General features: G+C 40.7%; 1 protein-coding gene across 8 annotated transcripts in view; it reads left to right on the top strand.

Moving 5' to 3' along the window:
* CNTN4 (contactin 4) overlaps nt 1-26380 on the top strand; it is a 521364-nt gene that overhangs the window by 291705 nt on the left and 203279 nt on the right. For all 8 annotated transcript variants that reach the window (XM_053378148.1, XM_053378146.1, XM_053378151.1 and 5 more), the window contains 2 exons: nt 15611-15737; nt 17426-17601. In XM_053378148.1, coding sequence (XP_053234123.1) covers nt 15611-15737; nt 17426-17601 — 303 coding nt within the window. The remainder of the gene's footprint in view (nt 1-15610; nt 15738-17425; nt 17602-26380) is intronic.

The raw sequence follows: 26380 nt of genomic DNA, 5'->3' as shown, positions 1-26380 counted from the left end.
ACTCAGTCCACCCCCACCCCCACCCCTCAAGCCTGGCATGAGATTGCTGTGTCACACATGTATTGCATCATTCATAAGCTTTCATGAACTGCAGATTATCAATATTTCCAAGTGGCTAGTGACAATTATACATACACATAATGGGGAAAAACTGCCCTACAATGTCTGATTATGTATGCATACCAAACACAGATATACCATGTGTGTGTTCATCTATTTAAGTTAATAAATATTCAGGCTGTAGTCCTGTTCATACTTACCTGCGAATAAGTTCCAGTGAATTTAGTGAACCTTATTTCTATTCAGTGATCACTAGATGTCGATCAGCCCACAGATGTGAACAGATAGGTCTAGAGACAGCTAATCTCTGGTAGGTAGAACATTTTCTTGACTTTGCTGTAAGTCTAACTGGGCTACCTTGAGAATTTGACCAGGTTGCTAGCATTATTTGTGAAACTGTGTGTACAATTAATGTGTACAAACATAGCTCCTTTACAGACTGTTCTGTAATGTCAATATGTATGTGATAAATATACACAACTTATATTCTTTATGATCTAATTTATTTTAAAAAATCAGCACATGTTTCAGTAGTTCTGAAGAGCACTGCTAGTACAAAAGAGGCAGGCTGGTAGACAAAGGATTACCCTGACAGTGGGTTTGGATTGAAGCTCCCTATTCTGCTGATGAATTCATAAAACATATGTCACAGAAGCATTACATTTGAAGATACTCTCTTCTGCTTGTTGCAATAGCATGCAAATGAAATGTTGAGCAGTGCACCAAATGAAAGATTAATGCTATAGTCAGTCATAAACTAAAGGAAAGAGGAATGATCTGGTAGCTCAAAAAAAGAAAAGAAAAAAGCTTTAGATAGATGAAGCTGTTGATGTGAAGTATTCGTAAACTAAAATAATACAGAATGGATAATGGGAAGATGGGTGGTTTTGAGAAGAGAGTTTGGCTATACAGAAAGTCTATGGAGGGTTTTGTAAGTCAAGGCAATAATTTTGAACTGGATTTAGAGATGAATAGGGAGCTACTGATATGCTATGCATGAACAATGCTTAGGTTTTTTCAACTCTTGGGCAGAGAACCTTATGAAAAATAGTTCTTGGAATGCACTAGTAAAATCCATAGGCTTGCTAATTTGCCTATGTTGAAATGTATTAAGGTGCAATCTTAAACACACTTACTGGGAAGTAAGTGCCATTGGATTTAGTAGGACTTATTTTTAAGTAAACATGCTTAAGATTACACTGTTTACTCATGTAGTTGTTGTTTAGTCGTGTCCAACTCTTCGTGACCCCATTGGACCAGAGCACGCCAGGCACTCCTGTCTTCCACTGCCTCCCACAGCTTGGTCAAACTCATGTTAGCTTCGAAAACACTGTTCAACCATCTTGTCCTCTGTCATCCCCTTCTCTTTGTGCCCTCCATCTTTCCCAACATCAGGGTCTTTTCCAGGGAGTCTTCTCTTCTCATGAGGTGGCCAAAGTACAGGTCATGTATTACGCGTCCATTATTCATTTCTTATATAAATATTTCCCATCTCTCCTCCTCAGTCAAGTATGACAAGTGCAGATTGTGAACTTCACAGGAGGAGTTTTTAATTCTCTTAATGGATATTTTATCAAGATACTTTAGACAATTTTATGAATATTAGAAAGCAAAACAAATACTTGCATTTTCTTCTGAAATATTGGAACTTGAATATCTTCATTCCTTTGCAGCCAGGGATTGGAGGCTATACAAAATTAACCTTGGGGAATATGATTACTGTGTCTAATTTGCTCTTTAGAGCCCAAGTGGTAGACATAAAGAAATGGTTGGATGGCCAATTATTCTTTTGCCTGTTCCTGGAATAAGTAGCCTCTCTCACCACTTGAGTCACTGGATGCATTTTAAAATTAAGCCTCATCTGCTCTATCAATTTAAAGTAATATCATATCACTTTAAACTGTCCTGTCTTCCCCCCAAGAACCCTTGTTAGGAGTGCTAAGAGTTCTTAGGAGACCCCAGTTCTCCTCACACAGCTACAACTGCTATAGTTTCCTATTAAGAGGGATTGACTGCTAAACTACTCTGGAAACTGAAGGCAATAGGAGTCTCCCAACAACTCACAGATCCCAGGAGTCTTGGGGGAAGCCATGACTGTTTAAAGTGGTATGATACAGCTTTAACTGTATATTACAGATAGGGCATTTTTCCTTGCCCAGCAAATGCCTTGATTTATCAACTTCCCAATTGTGCTCCTATACTGTTTGCTCTTATACTTCATTATTCAGTTACACAGATTGTCATTTTTAGATATGGTTTGCGTAGCTCCTCATGTCCAATTCACACATGCAGCTAAGTAGTATGGTCACGTATTGAAAACACAACTACATTTACATCTGCATATGGCATACTTTGGGAGACCCAAAACTGGGATGTGTGTCTTCTGGGAGCATGGTTTTTAGGGGGCAAGAGCACAGCACAAGAGCACGTGAGATTGCAGCACTAAAAATGGCCGTATGAAATAAATATCTCACATGAAAAAATGGGACGTCCCTTTCCACACACACCCCCCGGGCACTCAGCAGATATGATATGGTAAGCAATTGATATGAATGTTCCTCATTGGTTCTCTCAGTTTTTACGTGTGATTGTGTTCTTTTTTTAAATGGGGGGGGGGGGAGAATTACAGTGGTATAGTGAAAATTCCTGAGATTGCATATACTTCACATATACAGATTGTTGTATGTATAGAGCAGCCTTCACATTTTTTTGGGGGGGTTACTTCTATACTTCCCATTATGCCTGACCAATGACCATGCTGGCTGGGGCTGATGGGGGTTGTATTCCACAACATCTGGAAGGCACTGCATTGGCTACCCCTGGTTTAAATGTAGAAAGGCTACCTTCGGTGTGTGATTTTACAATAATCCAGATATATGTTCTGGTGGAAATAGGTCATTGTCATTGATTTATATACAGAAAGCTTTATTGCTTTTTCTCTGGCCTATTTCTTTTCTCTATATCCTGTAAGATCAGAGAGTAGCTCTTAAAGTACATTTTTTTAAAAGTCTACTCATATGATCTGGAACAGGAAGAAAGATGTGAAAATAAGTCACTTTCTTCCAATTATCTCAGTTTATGGTGCATGATTTAGAAGTTTAAAGTTATACCTATTTTTGTTCAGCGAGGATCTTTTTTAATGCAGTTATAGATAAAGGGAACCCTGACCGTTAGGTCCATTCGCAGACGACTCTGGGGTTGCGGCGCTCATCTCACTTTACTGGCCGAGGGAGCCGGCGTACAGCTTCCGGGTCATGTGGCCAGCATGACTAAGCCGCTTCTGGTGAACCAGAGCAGCGCACAGAAACGCCGTTTACCTTCCCGCCGGAGCGGTACCTATTTATCTACTTGCACTTTGATGTGCTTTTGAACTGCTAGGTTGGCAGGAGCTGGGACCGAGCAACGGGAGCTCACCCTGTTGCGGGGATTCGAACCACCGACCCTCTGATCGGCAAGCCCTAGGCTCTGTGGTTTAGACCACAGTGCCACCTGCGTTCTAATTACCTAATTAGGTAAAATTAGGTAATTATTAGAATCCAGCTGTTGTTAGTTCCCCGAACTAGGGTGAGATGAGGGGATAAAGTCAAATATCAGCCTGTGCACATTGAAATAATTGTTGTAGGCCCATTAACTCTAATTCCGGCACAGGCCTCATTCTCAGCTGACATTGGATCCAGAATGTAGTCTCCACTATGGTCACACCCACACCTTAAATTTAAAGCACATTGCGGGGATGTGTGTTGTGGAATAGTAACTTTAGTCGTTCAGTAGAGACCAATGTGTGTGCTAATCTGCTCTGTGCTAGTAAAATTATGTCTGAAACAGGAATGGAGGAGGAAGGAGAGCCAACACAAAGTGCTGTAATGGAAAAGAGGCAACAGCTTGCTGCCCAAACATTTTGAAAACAGGTGGGGTGGGCATCCTCTTTGCCTGGGCTGGAGTGGTTGGAGTAATAAGGTTGCAAGGCTGGCACCCCCACAGCATCACCTCAGCCATTTACTGGGACTAGATGGTGGCAAAATGGTCAAGACAACATAATGGAGCCAGTCAGTGCTTCCACCAGTAGTCCTGTGCCACCTTGACCTCACCACTGTGCTGCTCTGTCCTCACACTTCTGCTAAGGAGACTAGTTCTTCCACCTGCCATTATTGTGTCTCACATGGGATGTGGAACCAAGAAACTGGAAAGGGGCCTCTGTTCTGTGGCTGAGATGGGGATGCTATTGTCTGAGAAAGGTAAGAGAGGTCAGGAGGGCTCAACTGCAGCCTGTTATTTCCTCTTCATCTGTATCCTCATCTTGGAGGTGTGAGGGGCTGGTTGAGGGGTCACAACAGAGGTTGCACCTATCAGTTAAAGGGAGGAGAATGGTGCAAAGCAGAAGCTGGCACAGACCGGTGATGGCTATACTTTGCTTTTGCCTGGATTAGGGTCACACTTCCAATGCTCTTGAGACACTTTTAAGGAGCCGCTTTCATAGAGTTCACTGTTACCTCTTGTGTGTATATTGCCAGGTTGTCCCTTTTTATGTACCTTAGAATTGTATCAGAGATGGATGGTTGCCCGATCAACCTCACTGAATTCTGCCCCGGAACAAAGCTGTGACATGGTATCATTTAGTGGCAGATTCATGCCTAGGGACAGAGCAGCCAGATGAATTTCTTTCCTGGTGTATCTCATCTCTTGTCATAGCCAAAAGGACATTCTCAACCTATGCTTTCTGATTTCACCTGCTGTGTGTTTTGTGCCATTTGCATTTTGGGAGTTCAGTGCTTGATACCATTCAGGTTCCAGACTGAGCACAGGAAGCCCCTTACTTCAGATATAAATCAGTTTCAGGTTGCTGCCTCCTGGTCCCAAGGAAGGAGGTGTCGCTACTCATGCCCAGAAATAAGTTAAGAGGCAACATGTTCCATTCTCTTACTGCTTAACATCTTTTAACTGCATAAAATCAGTGAGTTGACCTAAGATACAGGCATAACTTCATTGAAACTGAGTAAGGATTGAGAACTCTTCCCCTTAATGCTCACATTTAATTCCTTCTGAAAATTAATTCACACATCACTGATTAAAAGCATCGGTTACCTCTGTTTTCACACTTCATCTGTAACTCTGCCATTCTTCTGAGGTTAAGGTACAAGTGTGAACAAGGCTGTTGTTTATTTTATAATTCGAGAATAAAAGCAGATCATAACTGCAGCAGAGGACTGAAGATTAAAATGCTGTGTCCAAGGTAAGCTGCATATATTTAGAAACATTGCCACATCAAGGCAACACAAAAGTGTTTGTGATTGTGGTGGTTTTATTAATTTGGCAGCAGAGTGAAATGACTGCTCATGTGCACCGGCACTGTTATAAGATTGTCATCTGGTTTTAAATTGCCGCATCTGCAAAAATCACTTTATAAAGCCGGGCCTCCTGTAGCTGCAGACAAATTTGGGAACTAAATAGCAAGCGTATAAATAAAGGGACTAAATCAATAAATCAATGCAGCCTGCTTCTTTAATTGTGAAGTGAAGCACAGGAGGACTCTTCTGTTTTGACAAGTAGATCGTATGAAATGTCAGCACAGTTGCTTAGCAGTTATCCTATTATGATACTTAAGGAAAACACGGAGGCAGAAATGCATGGAAGCTGAAATGCATAATAAAATATGCCAGGTCATTTACCCTTTAAAGTTTATAGCGGGTGGGGAAACCTGTGGGCCAAGGGCTACATTGGGCACTTTGACTAATTTAATAAGAACAGTGAAAGCTGCCTTAGACTGAGTCAGACCATCAGCACTGTTGACACTGACACTCCAGGGTTTCATTCAGCTCTTTCCATGCTGTAACTGGTGATGCCAGGGATTTAATCTGGGACCTACTGAACTATGGTCCTTCCCCAAGGAAAGTGGTGGTGGGGAGCCTGGAGGGAGAGACAGGGATGGGAGGTGGAAATCCAAAGGTAGCAAATGAAGCAAGACAAGCAGGGTCCAATCTTTCATTTCATACCTCTCACAAGAAGAATTTTTGTCTCCTGAAATAACCTAATGGGCTGATAGGAAGAAGGAAAGAGAGTGAGATGGGGCTGCAGAGAATGGGATGGTTGCAAAAAGAGGGAGGAGAGATGATAGATAGATAGATAGATAGATAGATAGATAGATAGATAGATAGATGATAGATAGATAATAGAATCATAGACTTGTAGAGTTGGAATGGAACCTGAGGGATCCTGAGTCCAACCCCCTGCAATGCAGGAATCTCAACTTAAGCATCCATCCAACCTCTGCCAGAATGCCATGTTTGGCACCACATACCACCATCATGCAGATACCGGAAAAAATTAAGCATTTTAAGAACACCATACATTATGAAATGCAGTTTTCCGTCATTCTCTGCTGTCACTTAAATTAGTTTCCAGGCCATACTTTTCAGAGAAATTCATCAGACTGATTATTTGCAACCGTCTTCTATCTAGCAGGAACATCAGTTTATCTACAGAATTAGCAGCAACTATTTTCTTATCCACAAATATTTGTACATTGATTCTGCCTAAACCCTTCTTTAAATAGCAGGGTAGGAAGTTGGTGATTACTTCTGATGGAGTCTAAGGGCTATGTACACATCAGCAGCTAAAACACAGTAAGGTCATTTCCCCCTCCCTCACCGTTACATTTCAAGTTGTTGTTTTTATGCTGCACACACCAGATAGTGGATGCGCATGTCTTCAACTGATGCTCATTACCGGATTGTTTTCCCCACACTGAAATTGGCCTCTGCGCATGCACATCCTTTCTCTTTGATATTGTAAACCCCATTTGTCTTATTAATTCCACCCCACCCCCCACCAGACTCCAACATTAGAGGTAAGCCCACATACCCTGTCTCTGGGGTTATATGTGTTCTGGAAAGGATTATTCCCTCAACACAGAAAAGTAGCCTACAGATGCATGTGTCCCAAGCAAGAGTGATAGCACCTGATCTCTCTTCCACTGTGAGCACTGTTGCTGCTTGTCAGGCTTTGGGAAATCGTCTTTCTCCCCCGTGGCCATAAATGAGCAGATCAAATGAAAGGAATTCTTACCAGTTAGTTTCTTTATTTTGTCCTTCGCTGTGTTTATTAAAGTGTCTACCCAGAATGGTGGTGCTCCCAATTAGGCTTACACCCCTTCCATCCCTATTAATCTACGTCACTCCTACGTCTTGTAATCTGAGTTTGTACCCTCTGTGCTTTCTGTTTTGAGACTTTGAGTTCTTCTCAACCTTGGGCTGAGCGGAGGAATACTGTCCAGAGACTGTGAATCTGTTAACCCTCTCTCTTCCAGTGTTTCTTCTCCTAGCTGTTCCCCATCCAGTATTTCCCAGCTTCTGCCTTCTGAACTATGCCCCTCTGCAAACCACTGTTCCAAATCTATACTGTCTTTCTGCTTCTGGGAAGATGCAGGAGCAGGAGCAGGGAGAGCAGGTGGCTCCCACCATGCCTCCTCAGTGCAGCCCTCCTCAGCACAGTCCCTGACACTGCTGCTGCTGTTCTGATTATTTATTAGATATATTGTCTGGCTTTAACCATAAAGTTGTTGGAAGTGCAACAGAAGGGTTCATTTAGGAAGTTAAAATGCTGACAAAGAGTTAAGGGTGGGTAACAACAATGCAGAAGTACCATATTAACATAATTTACAGTTAGAGAAATAGGATGGGTCCACATATATACCCATCAAAGAATAGGGTTTAGAGGTGCAGGTTCTGAAAGCTCTACGGAGATCTTAGACAGCCCCTTTTGATGTGTCCTGTGCTCTCCTGTCTTAAAAAATTTCAGCCAAATATGTAAATCTGCAATTTCAGAAGTAAAATCCACGTAAGCTGTGATCTTACTGTGTAGTGAAGGGTCTGGACACACCTCTGTATGGAGGGGGTTCATAGCTTAGGTGCCACCACAGAGAATGCTATAGATGGTACTCCCATGTAAGTATTGATAGGATATTGCAGCTTTAGTTCTCCCCCACCCTCCATATTTGGAAGACTTGATGTAGCTGACTAGTCTTAAAAAAACAGTCACTAATTTTAATGAGTGATGCCCTTCAGCTGTTTTAACCATTTTACTTCTTAGTTTTCTAGAAGAGTTACTCTTCCCAAGGTTCATTTTTGTCTTACAGAAATCCAGAGTCTCAATTCAGTATGCCTTTCTTTCCATTTATATTATAAAAAGGTATCTAAAATAAATTCCCTGAGCAGAAAACAAGGACATCTTTCAAAAATCATTTACACTGGATGTAATCCAAAAATATTCTTCAGTTTAGTTATTAGCTTTCCCCCAAAGTGCAAAATATTCAATTAAGCCTTCTCTCAAATTGGCCATAACTTTCAATTAACATAAACCAAATTTCATTTTGCTAACAATATCAATCAGTGCAACTAACGAAGAGTTACAGCTGAAATGGTTCACCTGCTCACTTACATTTAAAGACTGAGCTTTATTGTGTGTGTGTGTGTGTGTGTGTGTGTGTGTGTGTAGGTAGGTGCATGCACACGCGCTGCAGGTTTTGACTGAATTAAATGTACGAGACTATTTGCTCTGTCTTAAATGTGTGTGCATAATTTCTTACTCATAAACAGCTCCAATTTATAGAGCTCTGTCCCAGATAAAATCAACCCTTATGACTAGGGATGTAAGAAGGCACCTGATACCATTATTCCTGTATTCAGAGTGTGCGGCATCGTTTTCATTCCACTGCAGTTCATATTCCACCAAAAGCTATTTTATTCATCTCGCTGTTCACTGTGGCAAAACGACATTGTCATTACATTATTCCACCCTATTCATTTCAATTCAAATGGAAAGGGTGGGGGGGGCATAACCAATTATGTACTGCTTGTGAAGTGAACACAAAAACAGCAACAGCAGCAAATACTGATTGTATTTACTTGATTGAGATCCGTTCTGGATATGGAACAAAGAAATGAGCACTAGCAATTCCCATTCCCATTTCCATCAGAGTTCTCTGAAATCCTTACTTATGACTAAAGTGGACCTCACAGGATAAACATGTGCCATAGTCTTAATTTTCAATGACAAGCACCCATAGAATAATAAAATTGTAGAATTGGAAGGGACTCCAAGGGTCATCTAGTCCAACCTCCTGGAATGCAGGAATCTCAGCTATAATAATAATAATAATTTATTATTATACCCCGCCCATCTGGCTGAGTTTCCCATCCACTCTAAAGCATCCATGACTGCTAAAGCATCCATGACTGTTAGCCATCCAGCCTCTGCTTACAAACCTCAAATGAAGGAGAATCCACAACCCCCTGAGGGAGTCTGTTCTGTTTTACAACAGCTCTTACCATCATAAAGTACTTTCTGATGTTTAATTGGAATCTCTTTTCTTGTAACTTGAAGCCATTGGTTCAGGTCATACCCTCTGGAACAGGAAAGAACAAGCTTGCTCCATCTTCCATGTGACAGCCCTTGAGATATTTGATTTCAACTCCCTCAACCTTTCCTCATAAGGCTTGGTTTCCAGACCCTTGATCATCTTGGTGGCCCTCCTCTGCACACATTCCAGCTTGTCAATATCCTTGTTAAATTGTGCCGTCCAGAACAAAACACAGTCTCCAGGTGTGGTCTGAAGGACATGTCAGTAGAAAGCAGATATTAAAGTCTGGTGGGCTGCTTATTGCTTTCCCCTGCAGCATTATTTTCTACCCAAAATTGTTGCCCCAGCTGCTTTTCTGACCGTGGGTGGAAAATATATTGCATATGAGAGGTAGTTGTGCCTCCTCCTTGCTCTTGCTATTGACCCACTCTTAATTGTAGAATGCAGGAGGGTGAGTGCAGAACCACCACTGCAGAAACTCCTGAGACCACCAATTCTTGTCTGTCCTGTGACAGGCTAAAATGGAAGTGTGCTCTAAGTATCCCATACATAGGGGGCTTCAGAACACAGACTTACATAGGTCTTTCTCCAAAATAACTAGAAGAAAATTCAGGGAGATGATTTGGGTGGTTTGGCTGATTTAAATATTGTGATACATGGGTATGTTTTTACTAGTCGTGTTGTTGATTATCAGGTTATTCTTTCCTCTATGCTATGTGGTGCTGCTTTTCCATCATGTTCATTATTTCGCTCAAACTGTCTGTGTTCATCACATAGTTGTCAATTTTAATTTTTAAGGAAATAAAACACATATGCGGTCAAAGGATTGCAGTTTCTATGCATTCTCTGTCTCTGTGTAGCATCCAGAAAACAAATTTGTATCGTTCATTCATAGCTGAGTGTCTGAATTATTTGCTCCAGATGGCCAACAGGTGCGCACTGTGTAAGACTATTGTATTTAGTGCTGATTCGCACCATCTGAGAATTTAACCCCAAAATGGGTAGAATAATGCACAAGCTCTTTTATTTCTAAAGGACTGTATCGGCTGTCGACTAAACAGATTATGAACTTGGTTATCTCCGCTATACAGTGGTAGTAATTAAAAGGGCTGGGGGGAGGGGAGAAGAATAACCAGTTAAATAATGATAATTGTGCATTGTTGTCATTTCCCCATTTCCCCCTTTGTTCTGCTTTTATGCTGACAGCTGCTCTCAGAATTTCTCATTTTCTTTAGCCCATGTAATTTATTTTCTTCAAACCTAGTAATATTTTTAATGGGCTCTTTTTGTCTTGCTGAGAGAAAGAACTTCATTGTTTAAAAGACAAATATTAAAAGGTGCCTGTTGCTGGCATTTTCAAGTGCAGATAGTGACCTGAACTGCTGAACTGTCATCATCGTTTTGATGTAATTTCTCCTGCCCTCACAAAAAAAACAAAAACAATCTACATGTTTGACATAAGCTAATTAACTTAATACTTTTTTGTACCCCAAGTTCTATGTGAGTGATTGCTATTTCTTGAGGGGATTGAAAACACAAATGGACATGTCAGAAACAACCATATCCCTGCATGGTTTACACTAAAGTTTTGCACTGCGTTATGCAACTTTTTACTTTTTCTGTCTTACCCAAGCTAACTTGTTGAATGTAACAGTGACAAATCCCAGGACTACTGGACACAACTAAAGGACCTATATTCGCAAGAATATAAGAAGAATGCTGCTGGGTCAGGTCAAAGGGTCAGGTCATCTAGTCCAGCATTCTGTTGCGACTGTGGCCAAAAAGATGCCTAAGGGAAGCCCACAAGCAGGACCTTTGTTCAACACCACTTCTCCCACCTGTGGAGGGAGAACATAGCCATCATGGCCCAGTAGCCATCAGTAGTAGCCTTATCCTCCATGAATTTGTCTAATCCCCTTTCAGAGCCATGCCGATTGGTGGCCATCGCTACATCTCGTAGGAACAAATTTCATAGTGTAACTTTGTGCTGTGAGAAGTGCTTTCTTTGAATCTTCCAACATTGAATTTCTTTGGATGGACCTGAGTTCTGGTACAGTCGTACCTCAGAAATTGAATGGAATCCGTTCCGGAAGTCCGTTCGACTTCGAAAACGTTCAGAAACCAAAGCACTGCTTCCGATTGGCTGCAGGAAGCTCCTGCAGCCAATCGGAAGCCATGGAAGCCCCATCAGACGTTCGGCTTCCAAAGAACGTTCGCAAACAGGAAGAATCACTTCCGGGTTTGCGGCATTCGGGAGCCAAAACATCTGAGTACCAAGGCATTCAGGGTCCACAGTACCACTGTATTATGAGGGTTTCTCCCTCTCCACTTTGTCCATACCAGGGATAGATTTCTGCATGTCTTTCAGTGCCCACTTATTCTACCTTTTTTCGTAGCTTAAAAGCCCCAAATGTTGTGTGTCTCTCCTTACCTCTGCAGCCACAAAGCAACTGGCAATTGTACCTGAGCTTTATGTAATGATGTGTAGTTTCCTGGCTTCTCTGATAAGTGCGGTGTTGGCTGATTTCCAACTCTTTAGTAAGCAGACCAATTTTAGAGATAAATTGCATATTTAAAAATTGCAACAATTTCAGATTTAAGCTGTTTTAGAACCCTCAGGTGTAAGCATTCAAGGACTTGCTAAGTGTAATTTGTCAGTTATCGTGACTTCATTATGCCACCTCTGTTTGCAGCTTAGTCCTGCTTAACCCACTCCTAGTCACAGTACTTGAAATTGCAGTTCTGTTACTAATGAAGGTTTTATTCCAAAAATCACCACGCAGTCTAAACATAGATCAGATTTCAGGTTACATGGTTCAGTGGTTCAAAGCAGAGCTCGAAGGTAAATGGGGAAGACACAAGCTAGGGTGTTGCCTCTACGCCTGACAGACACATCCCTTTGCCCTGCTTTTGAAGACTAGGGTGGGTATAGGTATATGTTCATTTCAGGTCCTGAGCAATAGGACTGGGAAAGCAAGTTGGTCTTCTTGTGAGTAGGCTGGGGATCCTTGTATAGTAGTGCATCTGGCACTATATTCTTGAAGATGGGACTTTGTTCTGCTTAGCCGGCGGACAGTTCAACTCAGGCTCATGTGCCTTCCTAGTTGCTGGGGCAACCTAGCTCACAGAATGTGGAGTGGTTGGAGGCTCCCATGACACCTCCACCTCTGCTGAAATGTCCTGCAATGGGATATCTCCTAGAGTACTCAGACCTTTGCTAAGTCTGTGAAGCCAGTCCACTGTACAATTGGGGTCCATGTGTCTCCCCAGTTACCATGGAGCTCATGCTATTAGGAGGCAGGTTGGGGACTGGTTCAGATAGCTCTGCCACCTCTGCTGGGATGTCCGACATCATCAGGGCAGAAACATCTGGTGAACTACCCACCCTCACCCCACCCTCAAACTCAGCACCCTCATCCCATTCCTCCTTCCCCTCTGGCCAGTCATGCCAAGAGGTCTCCATGGGCTCATCATGACACATCCCTGTTTTTGTAATGCTATGAGGAACTTCAGCTCTGAATCTGGATCATAACATTAGACCTGTTCATGCATATATTCACTGTGGGGTGATCCCACATCCCTTTGGGACTGTGTGAATAAAGCAGCCCTTAGGTGGGGCGAGTCACATAAACTTTCCTAGTTATTTGTTGCTTAGTCTAGGAGGGGTCCTTTGTTGGGAATTAATACAGTGGTACCTCGGGTTAAGTACTTAATTCGTTCCGGAGGTTCGTTCTTAACCTGAAACTGTTCTTAACCTGAAGCACCACTTTAGCTAATGGGGCCTCCTGCTGCTGCCGCGCCGCCGGAGCACGATTTCTGTTCTCATCCTGAAGCAAAGTTCTTAACCTGAAGCACTGTTTCTGGGTTAGTGGAGTCTGTAACCTGAAGCGTATGTAACCTGAGGTACCACTGTATAGGGAATCTGCTATTGTGATAGCTTACCACACCAACTAAAAACCTTTTTGGATTTGCAGCATTCCCCCCTCTCCTTATCATGTATCGTCATAATTGTGCAGTGTGGCACATAAGTTTGGGAATGCTGCTGGATAGCAGGTGTGGAAACTTAAAGATTAAGGTAGCATCCTGTGTACACTTATTTGAGAGAAAGCTCCATTGAACATGGTGGGATTTAATTCTGAGTAACCATGCATAGGATATTGATGGAAGATGTATCTCCTCTTGCAACATTCATGGTGCCAAGTAAATTCCCAGGTACGCATTAGAGAGCATGTTAGTGGTGTGGTGTTGAGACCTTTTCTAGTCGTATATTCATACTTTGCTGAAATATCCTTCCAAAGGTCATAGCAAGAGTGGAAGTTAAGTACATCCAGATCAGTTTTGATAATAGTTATTTTTCTTCACTTTTCTCAAAATCACCTTGAGCCTTTCTCCAACAGACGTTTTTGTTATATTTCCTATTTGAGTCCGAAGAGCATCTCTTCCGATCCACTTCAGGACTATTATATTCATACAAAAGCAGCTTAGTGGTCATTTCTGTGACCCATTGACTAAAAGAAAAAGTATCTACTTTCATATTTCAGCAACATATCTCATTGTTATATGTTAAAACCTTTGCTCTTGGAAGCTTCAGGAATACTATACTTTTCACATTGATGAACTATGGAACATGGATGCTCAGTCCTGTGACTTCTGCTGTGTGAGGGTTTTGTTGTTCTTCGATTTGCAGTGCCTTCCACCTTTTGTCATTTCTTGTTGCCTAGTAATCACTTATGTTTTCCCACTAAAATAATAAGGCATACAGATCACTTTTGCATTTCAAAAGCATTTATTCCCAACTGTGTCTTCATATCGAAGCAATGATCTGCCTTCCTCCTTTTCCATTAATGAACTCCATTTAACTCCAAAAGTTTTGGCTCAAACTCACTTCAATCAAAGAAGTGGACTGTGCAAGACCCTTAACATTATTACCATCCATGGCAAATGTTTACCATCTTTAGTTAGTTAGTTAGTTAGTTGGTTAGTTAGTTGATTTTATAGCATCTAGTCCGTTTCTGTGAACTAACACTACTCTTCCCTGTCCCACATTTTATACTTCTATGAATTTACTGAGGCTTATGTCGGCATTTCAGTCAGACTCTGTTTCTGTGGCCAATCAGGACTGTGCACTGCTCAGGCACTCTTAATCCAGGAGTAAAGCGATTTCCATGTGTGCAAGGGTAGAAAAATCATGTGACTGACATTTCAGTATTAGGAAATCCCCTTCCCTCCTGTTGTTATGAAGGCAATGATTACAAATAGTAGGATGGTACAGAGGGTTGTTCAGTTGAAAACTTAAGTGTTCAAAGACTATATGTAGAATGAGAACATGGATTGCTCTGTCTTGTACACCTACTAAGGCAAACCTGTCCCAGCAGACAGCCACATGCCAGGTTTGCTTAGGACCCACATATAAAATCCAGTGTTTACCCTGAATATCCTGGTTGTGACCCAGATTCTGTTTTCTTTAGGGGTTTTTATTGGTTTATCTGTCCATTTCTTTATTTAGGAATTTACATATTGCCTTTCACCATAAGGTCACATGGCGACATACAGCACATTAAAACACATCAATAGATATTCTAAAAGCGATTAAAACAGAAATACAAGACAAGCACAGCATAAACTAAGACAGAAAGCATAAAATAGTGAGTGACACAATCCAAAACTAACCACAGACAGGTTACACATTGCCACCTGCCTGGTGAAATAGGTACATCCTCAACTTGCTTCTAAAAAGATTTAACTTTGAGGCAAGGTGTACTTCAGTAGGAAGTTTTAGAGCTGCCACTGAGGAAGCCCCAGCTATGGGCCCCAGCACTACTTATCTCATCCATTTTCAGGACTACCAGGAAGGCCTCCTTAACTGAGCTTAAAAAAATGGAGAGAAGGTTTGGGAGAAGGCATTCTCTCACATACTTGAATCTCAGGCTGTTCAATTTTCTTTAGTTTTTAGGAGTACCCTTCCCCCTTGATTCCAAACCTCAAACTGAGGCAGGGTGGAGCGATACTTTTTATTTTGAGTACTCCTTATTTATCCATTTATATCCATTCTACTTTTCCTCCAAGGAGCTCTCGTAACTGAATGTAAATTGGATGTTACACTTCAAACTGCCAGATTGTCTTCCTTATAAGCAACAGTAGGTTGGTTTTAGTTACATGAAATATACGTGAATTTTATTATTATGTATACCACAGATGATAACACGCTGCACGGACCAGTTTTCATCCAGGAACCAAGCAGTGTCGTTTTTGCACTGGATTCTGAGGAAAAGAAAGTCAAACTCAACTGTGAAGTGAAGGGAAATCCTAAACCAACTATAAGGTTTGTTGCATATCAATCAACTTTTTTGGGAGGGGGGCACAATGTTATGTTACTATGAAGGAAGAGAAGAAAAATCCTGGCACTATACATGTTGGAGGAAAAAAACTCCAGTAGACTGAAGAAACTATCAGGCCTACATTAATGTTTTTGCTTTCCAAGGACCAGCCATATTCACTCAATAGCAGCATTGAAAAAGCTTGTGGGACTGTGAAGAGGCTCATTTTTATTATGTCAAATAATTTCATAAACTAGGGTGTAATTTGGCTGATGCAGAGGGTAACTACGTAAGGAGGTAAAAGTGGGTTTTGATTTCACATGTTTGAGGAAGACTGTGGCACTCAGAAGCTTATGCCACACAATAAATGATATCCTTTAAAGTGCCAAAATACTGTTTGTTACTAGCATGCATGGCAATGGGTTGGACTACATGATCCTTGGGGTCCCTTCCAACTCTGCAAGTCTATGATTTTATGCCTAACAAGTATTGAATTTGTGACAACTTGTGATGCTTTGCATAGAATTAAAATCTAAAAGTTAATGGGGAAAGTGATGTTCAAAGAGCCAATGGAGAAGGTTAATAAGAGGAGTGACATGATCATAGCAATAATAGGAAAGAGATAAAAGGGTTTTATTTTTGTTTAATTTGAATACTGCCTTACAGTCAATCTCTTGAGGAGAAAAGAGACTAGGCAAGAAGACTTGGTAGACAAAAGGAAAGAGATAACAAAGCATGATAGGATCTGGACATTCCTCTTTCTGTGACTTTAAAAGGAAGGTCAATAAAGAAGAATTTTATTGTGCCTAAATAGTCTGAATAGACTTGTTTATTGAGAAATGAGGTTGATATTCTGAGCAGTAGATCTAAAAAATTATAAAGCATCTGTTTTGCAGTGAGGGAGCATCTTTGGACTTAATATAGGGGTATAAAGTTGTTTATAAATAGGGAAGTTAATGCATGGTCAGTAGATTGTAACACTGAAATAATAGCATGAATAGCAGATTTAAAATGCTGTGTGTAAATGTGTATTACATTCGCTTTATAAAGTATTCTGCTTTAAATAGTAAAGATTCTCCACCAAAGACTATAAATATGAAAATGTTTTAATCCAAACAAATTTTAAGTAAAATGTTTTGTTATATGAATGTTCTCAAAACAACAACAACAATTTATAGGGCATAAATTGAAATAAACCCACTCTGGACCTATTTTAGAAATTTATGGATTTTGCCCTGGGAAAATCAGTTTGGGGTACTTTTCATATCCTCTAGGAATTTCTGTGTTTCTATTGTATTATGTTTCCATCCCTCTGCTGTTTATACATTATAATCTAAATAAGAAGAGGTAATCAATGAAGGTGTTGGATACAATAGACCTTCCCTTAGTGTGGGGTGTTGGAGTGGATGATTTAGCCCTTGAGCTGTAAGATTCTGTAAAAATAAGTAATCACCCAGAGCATCAGCTTCAGTAAAAGCAGTACCACAACAGTGATGTAAACATTAATCAGGTTTGTGACTGACTGGTAAGATTACTTCTCAAGTTAAATGTTACATAACATTTCAGATTTATACAGGAAAATGTGTTTTCATGGTACTTAGGAAATAAAGAGAAGGTCATTTGTTGTGTTTCTCTCTCTCTCGCTCCCCAACCCCCCAAGCAAAATTCAACCACTTCCACTTTTGTACCATAGGTGGAAGTTAAATGGAACCATTGTTGACATTGGTATGGATTACCGCTACAGTGTGGTTGAAGGCAGCTTGTTGATCAATAATCCCAATAAAACTCAAGATGCTGGAACATACCAGTGCGTAGCAACGAACTCATTTGGAACAATTGTTAGCCGAGAAGCTAAACTACAATTTGCGTGTAAGTAGCAACAATATCATATGGTAGATATTACTTTGTTACAACATAATGTTGGGGGTGGGGCTATTAAATTGATGTCTCTTTAAACGTTCATATATACATAGCTCCATTTAGAATGTATCTTGATTCATAGGATGTGTTATTTAATCTGTAAATAAGTAAACATTTTGATAGGTCTGTTTTACAGAAGAAATTAAAAAGGAAAAAAGTGTATGTAGTGGGAAATTATTAATAATTTGTGCAATATTAAGGCTGTGAGAGGGAACCAAAGGCAGGTCGACCATCAGCAGTGCAGAAATGAGGGCAAAATAGCATTTGTTCATGGCACTGTTTTGCAGAGTGAAGTTTTCCTCCCTTTGTTAGCAGTGTGGGGAAAATAAGAGGGGTGGGTTAAACCACAGAGCCTAGGACTTGCTGATCAGAAGGTTGGCGGTTCGAATCCCCGCGACGGGGTGAGCTCCCCTTGCTCGGTCCCTGCTCCTGCCAACCTAGCAGTTCAAAAGCATGTCAAAATGCAAGTAGATAAATAGGTACCACTCTGGCAGGAAGGTAAACGGCGTTTCCGTGCGCTGCTCTGGTTCGCCAGAAGCGGCTTAGTCATGCTGGCCACATGACCCGGAAGCTGTACGCTGGCCAATAAAGCGAGATGAGCACCGCAACCCCAGAGTCGGTCACGACTGGACCTAATGGTCAGGGGTCCCTTTACCTTTAAATCTACCTGGAGCTAGCCTGGATCTCTCCCATATGATGGATTTGGATCTTCAGAGCTGCCATTGGCATGCCTGCTGTTTGGTTTTTTGAACCTCAGCCTTCTTTTGTTGGTGTTGGGCCAGAGTATTGGAGATGTCCACAGAAGCAAGGAGGGGCGAATCTAACATCAGATCATCTTTCTCTCCCGACACTGGAGTTTTGTTAGCCTAAGTGCATCAGTTTCCAAAACATTTTTACGTTTCAGAACTTCAAAAAGGCAAAACTTACAGTGACTTTTTATAACGTAGTGTGAGATCTAAGAAAGGCTGTAGATTACTCAGCACTGCTGACTTTGAAAATGGCATTTGTCCTTCAACTTTATACGTCACTTACATAAAACCAGATTAGATGTCTGCAAATGTTTGTTGTCTGTTCTGTTCTGAACTCCTGGATGGACGCCCCCCCCCATGTTTTCAGCTGTCATATAAGTCTATCAAACTTAATTAATTTGTCAAAAGGTTTAAATCGATTTTTTACCCCTGCCCCAAAAATCACATGTATACTTACAAGGGAAAAACACCACTGAAAACCGTGGTCATTACTTCTGAGTCAGCATGCTGAGGTTGTGGTATCAGGTGACTGAAGACTGTACTCTTAGGTTGTTCTGATTTGCCTTACTTTATAGAGCATGGCGTGATATTACATAAATATGAACGTGCAATAAGCTATGTATTTAAATCTGTCTTATTACTCATTCACCTCTTTCTTTTTAGTAAACATCATTGCTTATATTGCTCAGTTTAGCCGTTTGAATTACATAGTACCATTCGGTACTATGTTTTAAAGGATACTAGCAGTTAGAAGTAAATTCATATCAAGATTCTTGCTTGTGGATGTGACTTGGCACATTATTTTGGCAAATCTTTGTTTGGAATGGCTTTATTGGACCATGAAATGTTTTGCTGTGTTTTGTTTTAGAACCCTGCTGTAGAGTACACACTTGGGATAGCTTTTGCTTTTGTCTCAAACTCTTCTTTCTCAAGTCTGCTTGTCCTGGTTTTAGGGTTTCTAATCATCATCATCATCTAAATCTGATGAAGATGCAGAAATAGCTTAGGATATCATAGTCTTCTTTTGACATGTATTCTGTAAAGTACAGTAGTACCTCGGGTTACATACGCTTCAGGTTACAGACTCTGCTAACCCAGAAATAGTACCTCAGTTTAAGAAATTTGCTTCAGGATGAGTACAGAAATCATGCGGTAGCGGCGTGGCGGCAGCAAGAGGCCCATTAGCTAAAGTGGTACCTCAGGTTAAGAACAGTTTCAGGTTAAGAATGGACCTCCAGAACGAATTAAGTTCTTAACCCAAGGTACCACTGTATTCATAATTTCCCAAAGTATGAAAAAAATGATAGACATGTGTGCCTTGGATAACTTGTGGATTTGGGCAGGGACACTTTTCCTGCTCTTAAATCATTGTAATTATTTATTATTTTACACATTCATGCTCTGCCTCTTTGGAGGAACTCCTTACCAGGTGATTTACAAAAGTTAAGCAAAAATCACATAATAAAAAAATAAAAACATCTAAACTACAAATCAACTACCACCACCACCACTACCACTACTACTAATAAATTATTTATACCCCGCCCATCTGGCTTGGACTCCCCAGCCACTTTGGGTGGCTTCCAACAGGATATTAAAAACACAAAGTGTTTAGCTAAAATGTTTTTAACATCAGGCATGCACATCCTGTTTTAGTTCCCTTCAATAAAAGGCTAGAATTACTCAGGTAAGACACTGTTCAGTATGGCCACCATATATATATATATATATATATATATATATATATATATATATGAATATGAATCAATTATAGACATCTGCTTCACCGCTTGCAAACACACGAAGAGCTGGTTGTTGTCCTATGTCCCTGTGTTTGTGCGTGCACACGCATATTCACTGGAATTGATGTGTATAATTGCCTCTTAAGTGAAACATTCCTAAGTTTCATAGAACATACTTTTTCAGTGAGCTTCCTGTTTGTGCCCTGTCACCGTTTCTCTTCCTTGGCCAGCATTTTATTTATGTAGTTGAATTATGCTGATTATATTGATGCTGAAAATTAAAATTGAAAATTAAAACATATACCAAAACAAAAGCCAATTTTTATGCTGGGCTTTATTGAAAAATGATTGGTGAAAAGTAATAGCTATTGGGAAGACAAAGTATTATATTTTTCAAAATAATTTACAGTATAGTATCAGCTGCTTATATACTGATGGTGTTTGTTCAAGGACTGAAAATGTGCTCTTCTTGTGGAACATAGGTAATGAACAGCTTCTTGGAGACTAACAACTTTAGATGCTGGTTTGTCAGGGAGATTGCTTCATAAATACTTCTTCTTCCTCTTGAATCCTGGTGCTCTCCAGTACCTCAGACATCACAAATCAAATAAGTTCGCTATTCATCAAACTAAGTTTCTATACAGTGGTACATTATTATTCAAAGCCAACTGCTTTGAAAAGATTTTGCTGTCATCATACCATGTGAGAAAGTTCCACACCAGCCTGACCATATATTCAAGCCACACAGAAGATGATAAAATGGCAAAAGCCATTAATTCAGCTAGGACTTGGCCACTTACTTAAACGGTTCACTGAGCTTACAGAGCAATAATAAATAGCTAAATCATCCAGTGTCAAAATAAATGTGGGGGATATTGAATTGACATCAATAGGAGGTGCCCTTTTAACTACTGAACTTGGCAGGTTTGGAGATTTTGCTCTTTGTGTGTGTTGATTTGTTTTGTAATAGAAAGAAAGAACTTTGAAGATTGTGAGCATGCTACATTAAAATATGTGTTTTGTTTAATTGGTATGTCATTTTAGACCCAAGAAAACATCTGGACTATAATAGAAGCTTTGATAGATGAGCAAGCATAAGCTTGGCTTGACTGATTTTTAATTAAGGAGGTTGCCTTAATAAGCAAAGTTTGTTCTTTAGCAATGAAGTGGCAAATGGTGACTTTCATACCCAGCACCTTCTTAACATTTATATCAAGTAAATGTCAGACACATCACTCACATTTTGATTTGAAATAGGATGAAAGGAGTGGGGGGGCATGTTGTGTTTGGGGGCTTTTTCATTTGTTTTGTTTTTTCTCAAAAATATATATCAACTTATTTTGTCTGAGATGGCAAACAGAACTGTCTAGATTTTGAAATATACTTGTTGGGTTATTACACATCATTTGCTTCTAAAAAGCAATAAAGATGTGCATCAATTTTAATAATGTCTTCTTTTCAGTTCCAAAATGTATGTAATTCTAATAGAATAAAATGAACTGTAATGGACACTTCATGAATGTCCAAGCTGATTTCAGAGCACAAAGCCTCCTTCACTGAAGAAATGCTTTCTTTTTGGTTTTGTGTGAAGGAGAAATCTCAAAATACCACCCCCCATACTAATAATTTGATGCACCACTAAAAAAGTTCATTTGACTTCAGTAGCTCCATGGGTTTCTATTTCTGCCAGTACAATACTATTTATCCTGAATCTTACTTTGCTATTCAGGGACCTCTCTATTGACTGTTCTCGTACTTGCAGCCCTTGACCTACTTGTAGATTCAGCGGCTGCTCCATGCTTCGTTTCCATCATACTATAAGATATTTATAGCATGGGAAAATATATTTATATTTATAAGATATTTATAGCTTGACTGTTGGAGGTTCAGTTAGTCTATCAGTCAGCACCTTTCACAGTTCCTCCTTTAATCTCTACCACCCATTATGTTGTTGATGACCTCTGCTTTCTTCCCTCTGATGCCACATTTTAACTTCTGTGGCAAATTATACCCATCTAGCTTGGAGATAAAAGGCTGTCATTATACTCAAGGGTTAAATTTGAATACAAGGGCATCATTAAAAGATGTTGGTTCTCTCTCTCCCTCTGTCTCCTGGTTAAGGGCTAAATTATTTTTCATGTAGCTTATTCCCTGCAGATTAAACTCTGAAGTAGCTATTTAAGCTCTTGAGGAGGTCAGAGTGGATCAGCAATTATTCCTGAAATATGTATTTAGGTTACAAACTGATTTTGATAAAAGTGCTATATATGTGCCCTCAGATACTTGATATGTTATAATAATTAACATTTCAAATTTTCCTCATTGTTTCTTGACATGCTTTTTTTTTTAAAAAAATAAAAATTACAAAAGTAAAGAATAACTAATGAGATGTGGATTGATGATACTTTAAAAAACACACACCTTTGCTTGCAGTTGTAAAGATTCACAGAATTTAATTCTTCATAGCATGGTCAAATACTCATTGACTAAATCTTCCTATATCCATAAAATTGTAAGGTTGTCATCACTCAGCCCCTGTTGGAGGATTTGTAGTGCTTCATCACAATCCTGGATTTGCATGCAGTAAAATCCAAGAGGCCAAGAAAAAACGAGCTTAATAGTTGTACAGGGTGAGGAGGAAAACCTTAAGGGACTTAATGTGGGGGAGTGGCAGGGATTTGGCAAGTTGAGAAGGGGCATAGCCCCTAATATTAATATGTGAATGAAGTAATTCAGATTATGCTGTGATGGTTTTCCTGGATGGGGAAGCTTAGCATGGCACTGTTGTTTTCTGCTGAATATTAGCTTGATAACTTAAATAAAGGACATAAAGGCATTGGGTGGATCCAATTGTCTTCCTCCACTGATGGAAGGCTCTTTGATCAGGTGGAGGCTTCCATTAGTGGAAAGGGCAGAGGCATTTTTTGCTGGTTTCCCTTATCCTTTCTAGCCATCTGTCCCTGGTGGTTGAGGACACTTCAGAACAGCAAACAGCATCATAGTGGTGCAGGAAACTGCAAGGAAGAGAGAGAATTGGCAAAAATCATCTCCCTCCCCCTTTCATGGAAGCCTTTGACATTTATCCATCGGTGGAAGAACACAACTGGATGCAAGCATTGATTTATTTTTTCAGAAACAAAATTCTGCAATCAGTTAGGCTACTTAAAGCATTTCGAAGTCAGTAGGCGTTAAGCAGCCTAGCTGTTTACAGAACTGCAGCCTAAATCAACAAGGAACTAAGCCTATATCTGTAAGTGGGCAATATGCTGTTCATCCTATTCAGAAAGATGATCTTCGGAGCTATGAATTATTAACACATAACCGAGTAGCAAAATAAATAATTGATCTCCTAAAGTGCTGTGCAGCCTCCTCTCCTTCTGGTTTATTACATTTATTTCTTGTCTTACAGGCACCTATGGTGTTGGTTGGTACACTTTGATCCGTTTGCTTTGCGCTTGTGGCCATGAAAATATCTGGTTGCTCATAACTTGTAGTTCCTAGTGCATGGGTTAACCTTTCAACATTTTGGGGGGGAGGGGGATGGAAGATCCTCCCTGGCTGTGTTGCACAAGGGCTTGTTGCAGTTCATCGTGAGGCTCTGTTGGTAGATTGGTTTTGAGTTAAGGGAGAGCTCTGAGCCCACTTTGATCATTCCATGCTGTCCAGTGCTTTTAAAGTGAAGCACCAATTTGTTTTGCTCTGGCCTGACCTCTTGGCTGCTAGAGGAAGTTGCTCCATAATATCATGGGAATTAGTATATTGTGGCAGTATTGCAGCAAAGCCTTTCAGGGGCCCTATAGCTGTGTGCCTTATCACGCGTGGTGATTATTCATCAGGCAATGGTACTCTACATTTTTTAAAGCTACCCGAGATCACATATAGCTTTCGGAGGTTCATGAATGTTTCAGTGGAAATTTGTTTCATGTTGGTACAAAACTAAATCAGATTTAGGAATAGATTTTTTAAGAAAAGAAGGAAAGCTTACACAGGGGGTTCAGATAAACATCTGCGCACGCCATGCTTCTGTGAGTTGCAAGAGCTCAGTCATAAGAAATGGGCAGTGGCCTTTTCCTCAATGGCTGGAGGAGGAGGCAAAGAAAGAACTGTGAGTGGAGGGGGGCCCTTTCCCCATCCTCTGGACACTCTGGGAAACTCAACAAACCTACTGCATCTCGAACTGGGTGTGGGGAGTGAAGTGGGACTGCCTGAGGAAGGTACCATCCACCTTGGGCCTGTCCATAAAAAGCAAGTCTGGAGTGAACAACTGGGTGATACCCACTGTTTCCAGGAACCCATCTCATTGTGAGACATTTGTGGGTGAGCGGAGAGTTTGTTTGAAAGCTGGGTAAGAATCCAGAGGCTTAGAGGGAGTGTATGCCGAATGGAAAATGAATTAATACACACACATGTAACTTTGTAACATTTTTATGTTGTTGTTTAGTCGTTTAGTTGTGTCTGACTCCTCGTGACCCCATGGACCAGAGCACACCAGGCACTCCTGTCTTCCACTGCCTCCCGCAGTTTGGTCAAACTCATGTTAGTAGCTTCGAGGACACTGTCCAACCATCTCGTCCTCTGTCGTCCCCTTCTCCTTGTGCCCTCCATCTTTCCCCACGTCAAGGTCTTTTATGTAGCTATATTTTGGTAACTTGACCGTTGTTGATTTAGTTGTTTACACCGCTTAGAGATATTTTAAATATATTAAGTGATATAGAAATTAAATAATAAACATACAATAAACCTGTAAGTTCTTAGCCATCTAGGATTAGTTTTAACTTCTTTTGTTTTAGAAATTATGTTCATGTGAAATGAATTTTTTTTTCTGTATAATTTGCAACTAGTAGACATGAAGAGAATTTGGTCTAATATTTCCAAGAGTTAAGCTTGAAGAGGGTTTTGTATTGTTCCAAAGCCTGGTGCCTGCCCCTGTCTCTGCCAAGCAGTGGCAAGGGCACATGGGGCCACAGGAATACACACAGGGTCTGTGTCCCATTAGAAAATAGAAGACACAGCGGAGACTGTCATGCTTTAAGAAATAGGGTTTATTCGCCTATTTACACCTTCAGTTTTCATGGAGGAAGTCCAGATCTTACATCATGCACATTTCTGGAGACAGCAGCACAAGTAACCTTCAGGCTGCCTTCCTCAAAGATGGATCCCAGCCTCCCCCCCCCTTCTTCTTCCCAGAAACCCCTTGCCCTCTCCCAGAGCAGTTACCCTGGCAACCTTCCAAATCTCCAGGGTCCTTGTTTTGTTAACAACCCTCTATGGGCCCTCAGTGGCTCTCTGTTGTTCCCTTAATGGCCCTAGCTTGGTCAGGCTACTGAGGCTACCCTTTGCATCTTATATTTCTCGTTTCATAGAATCATAGAATCATAGAATCATAGAGTTGGAAGAGACCACAAGGGCCATCGAGTCCAAGCCCCTGCCAAGCAGGAAACACCATCAGAGCACTCCTGACATATGGTTGTCAAGCCTCTGCTTAAAGACCTCCAAAGAAGCAGACTCCACCACACTCCTTGGCAGCAAATTCCACTGTCGAACAGCTCTTACTGTCAGGAAGTTCTTCCTAATGTTTAGGTGGAATCTTCTTTCCTGCAGTTTGGATCCATTGCTCCGTGTCCGCTTCTCTGGAGCAGCAGAAAACAACCTTTCTCCCTCCTCTATGTGACATCCTTTTATATATTTGAACATGGCTATCATATCACCCCTTAACCTCCTTTTCTCCAGGCTAAACATGCCCAGCTCCCTTAGCCGTTCCTCATAAGGCATCGTTTCCAGGCCTTTGACCATTTTGGTTGCCCTCCTCTGGACACGTTCCAGTTTGTCAGTGTCCTTCTTGAACTGTGGCGCCCAGAACTGGACACAGTACTCCAGGTGAGGTCTGACCAGAGCAGAATACAGTGGCACTATTACTTCCCTTGATCTAGATGCTATACTCCTATTGATGCAGCCCAGAATTGCATTGGCTTTTTTAGCTGCCGCGTCACACTGTTGGCTCATGTCAAGTTTGTGGTCAACCAAGACTCCTAAATCCTTTTCACATGTACTGCTCTCAAGCCAGGTGTCACCCATCTTGTATTTGTGCCTCTCATTTTTTTTGCCCAAGTGCAATACTTTACATTTTTCCCTGTTAAAATTCATCTTGTTTGTTTTGGCCCAGTTCTCCAATCTGTCAAGGTCGTTTTGAAGTGTGATCCTGTCCTCTGGGGTGTTAGCCAAACAAATAATGCCCCA

This window comes from Podarcis raffonei, chromosome 2, assembly GCF_027172205.1.
Source record: "Podarcis raffonei isolate rPodRaf1 chromosome 2, rPodRaf1.pri, whole genome shotgun sequence".
NCBI classification, from domain to species: Eukaryota; Metazoa; Chordata; class Lepidosauria; order Squamata; family Lacertidae; genus Podarcis; species Podarcis raffonei.
This window is presented reverse-complemented; position numbering and strand designations above follow the sequence as displayed.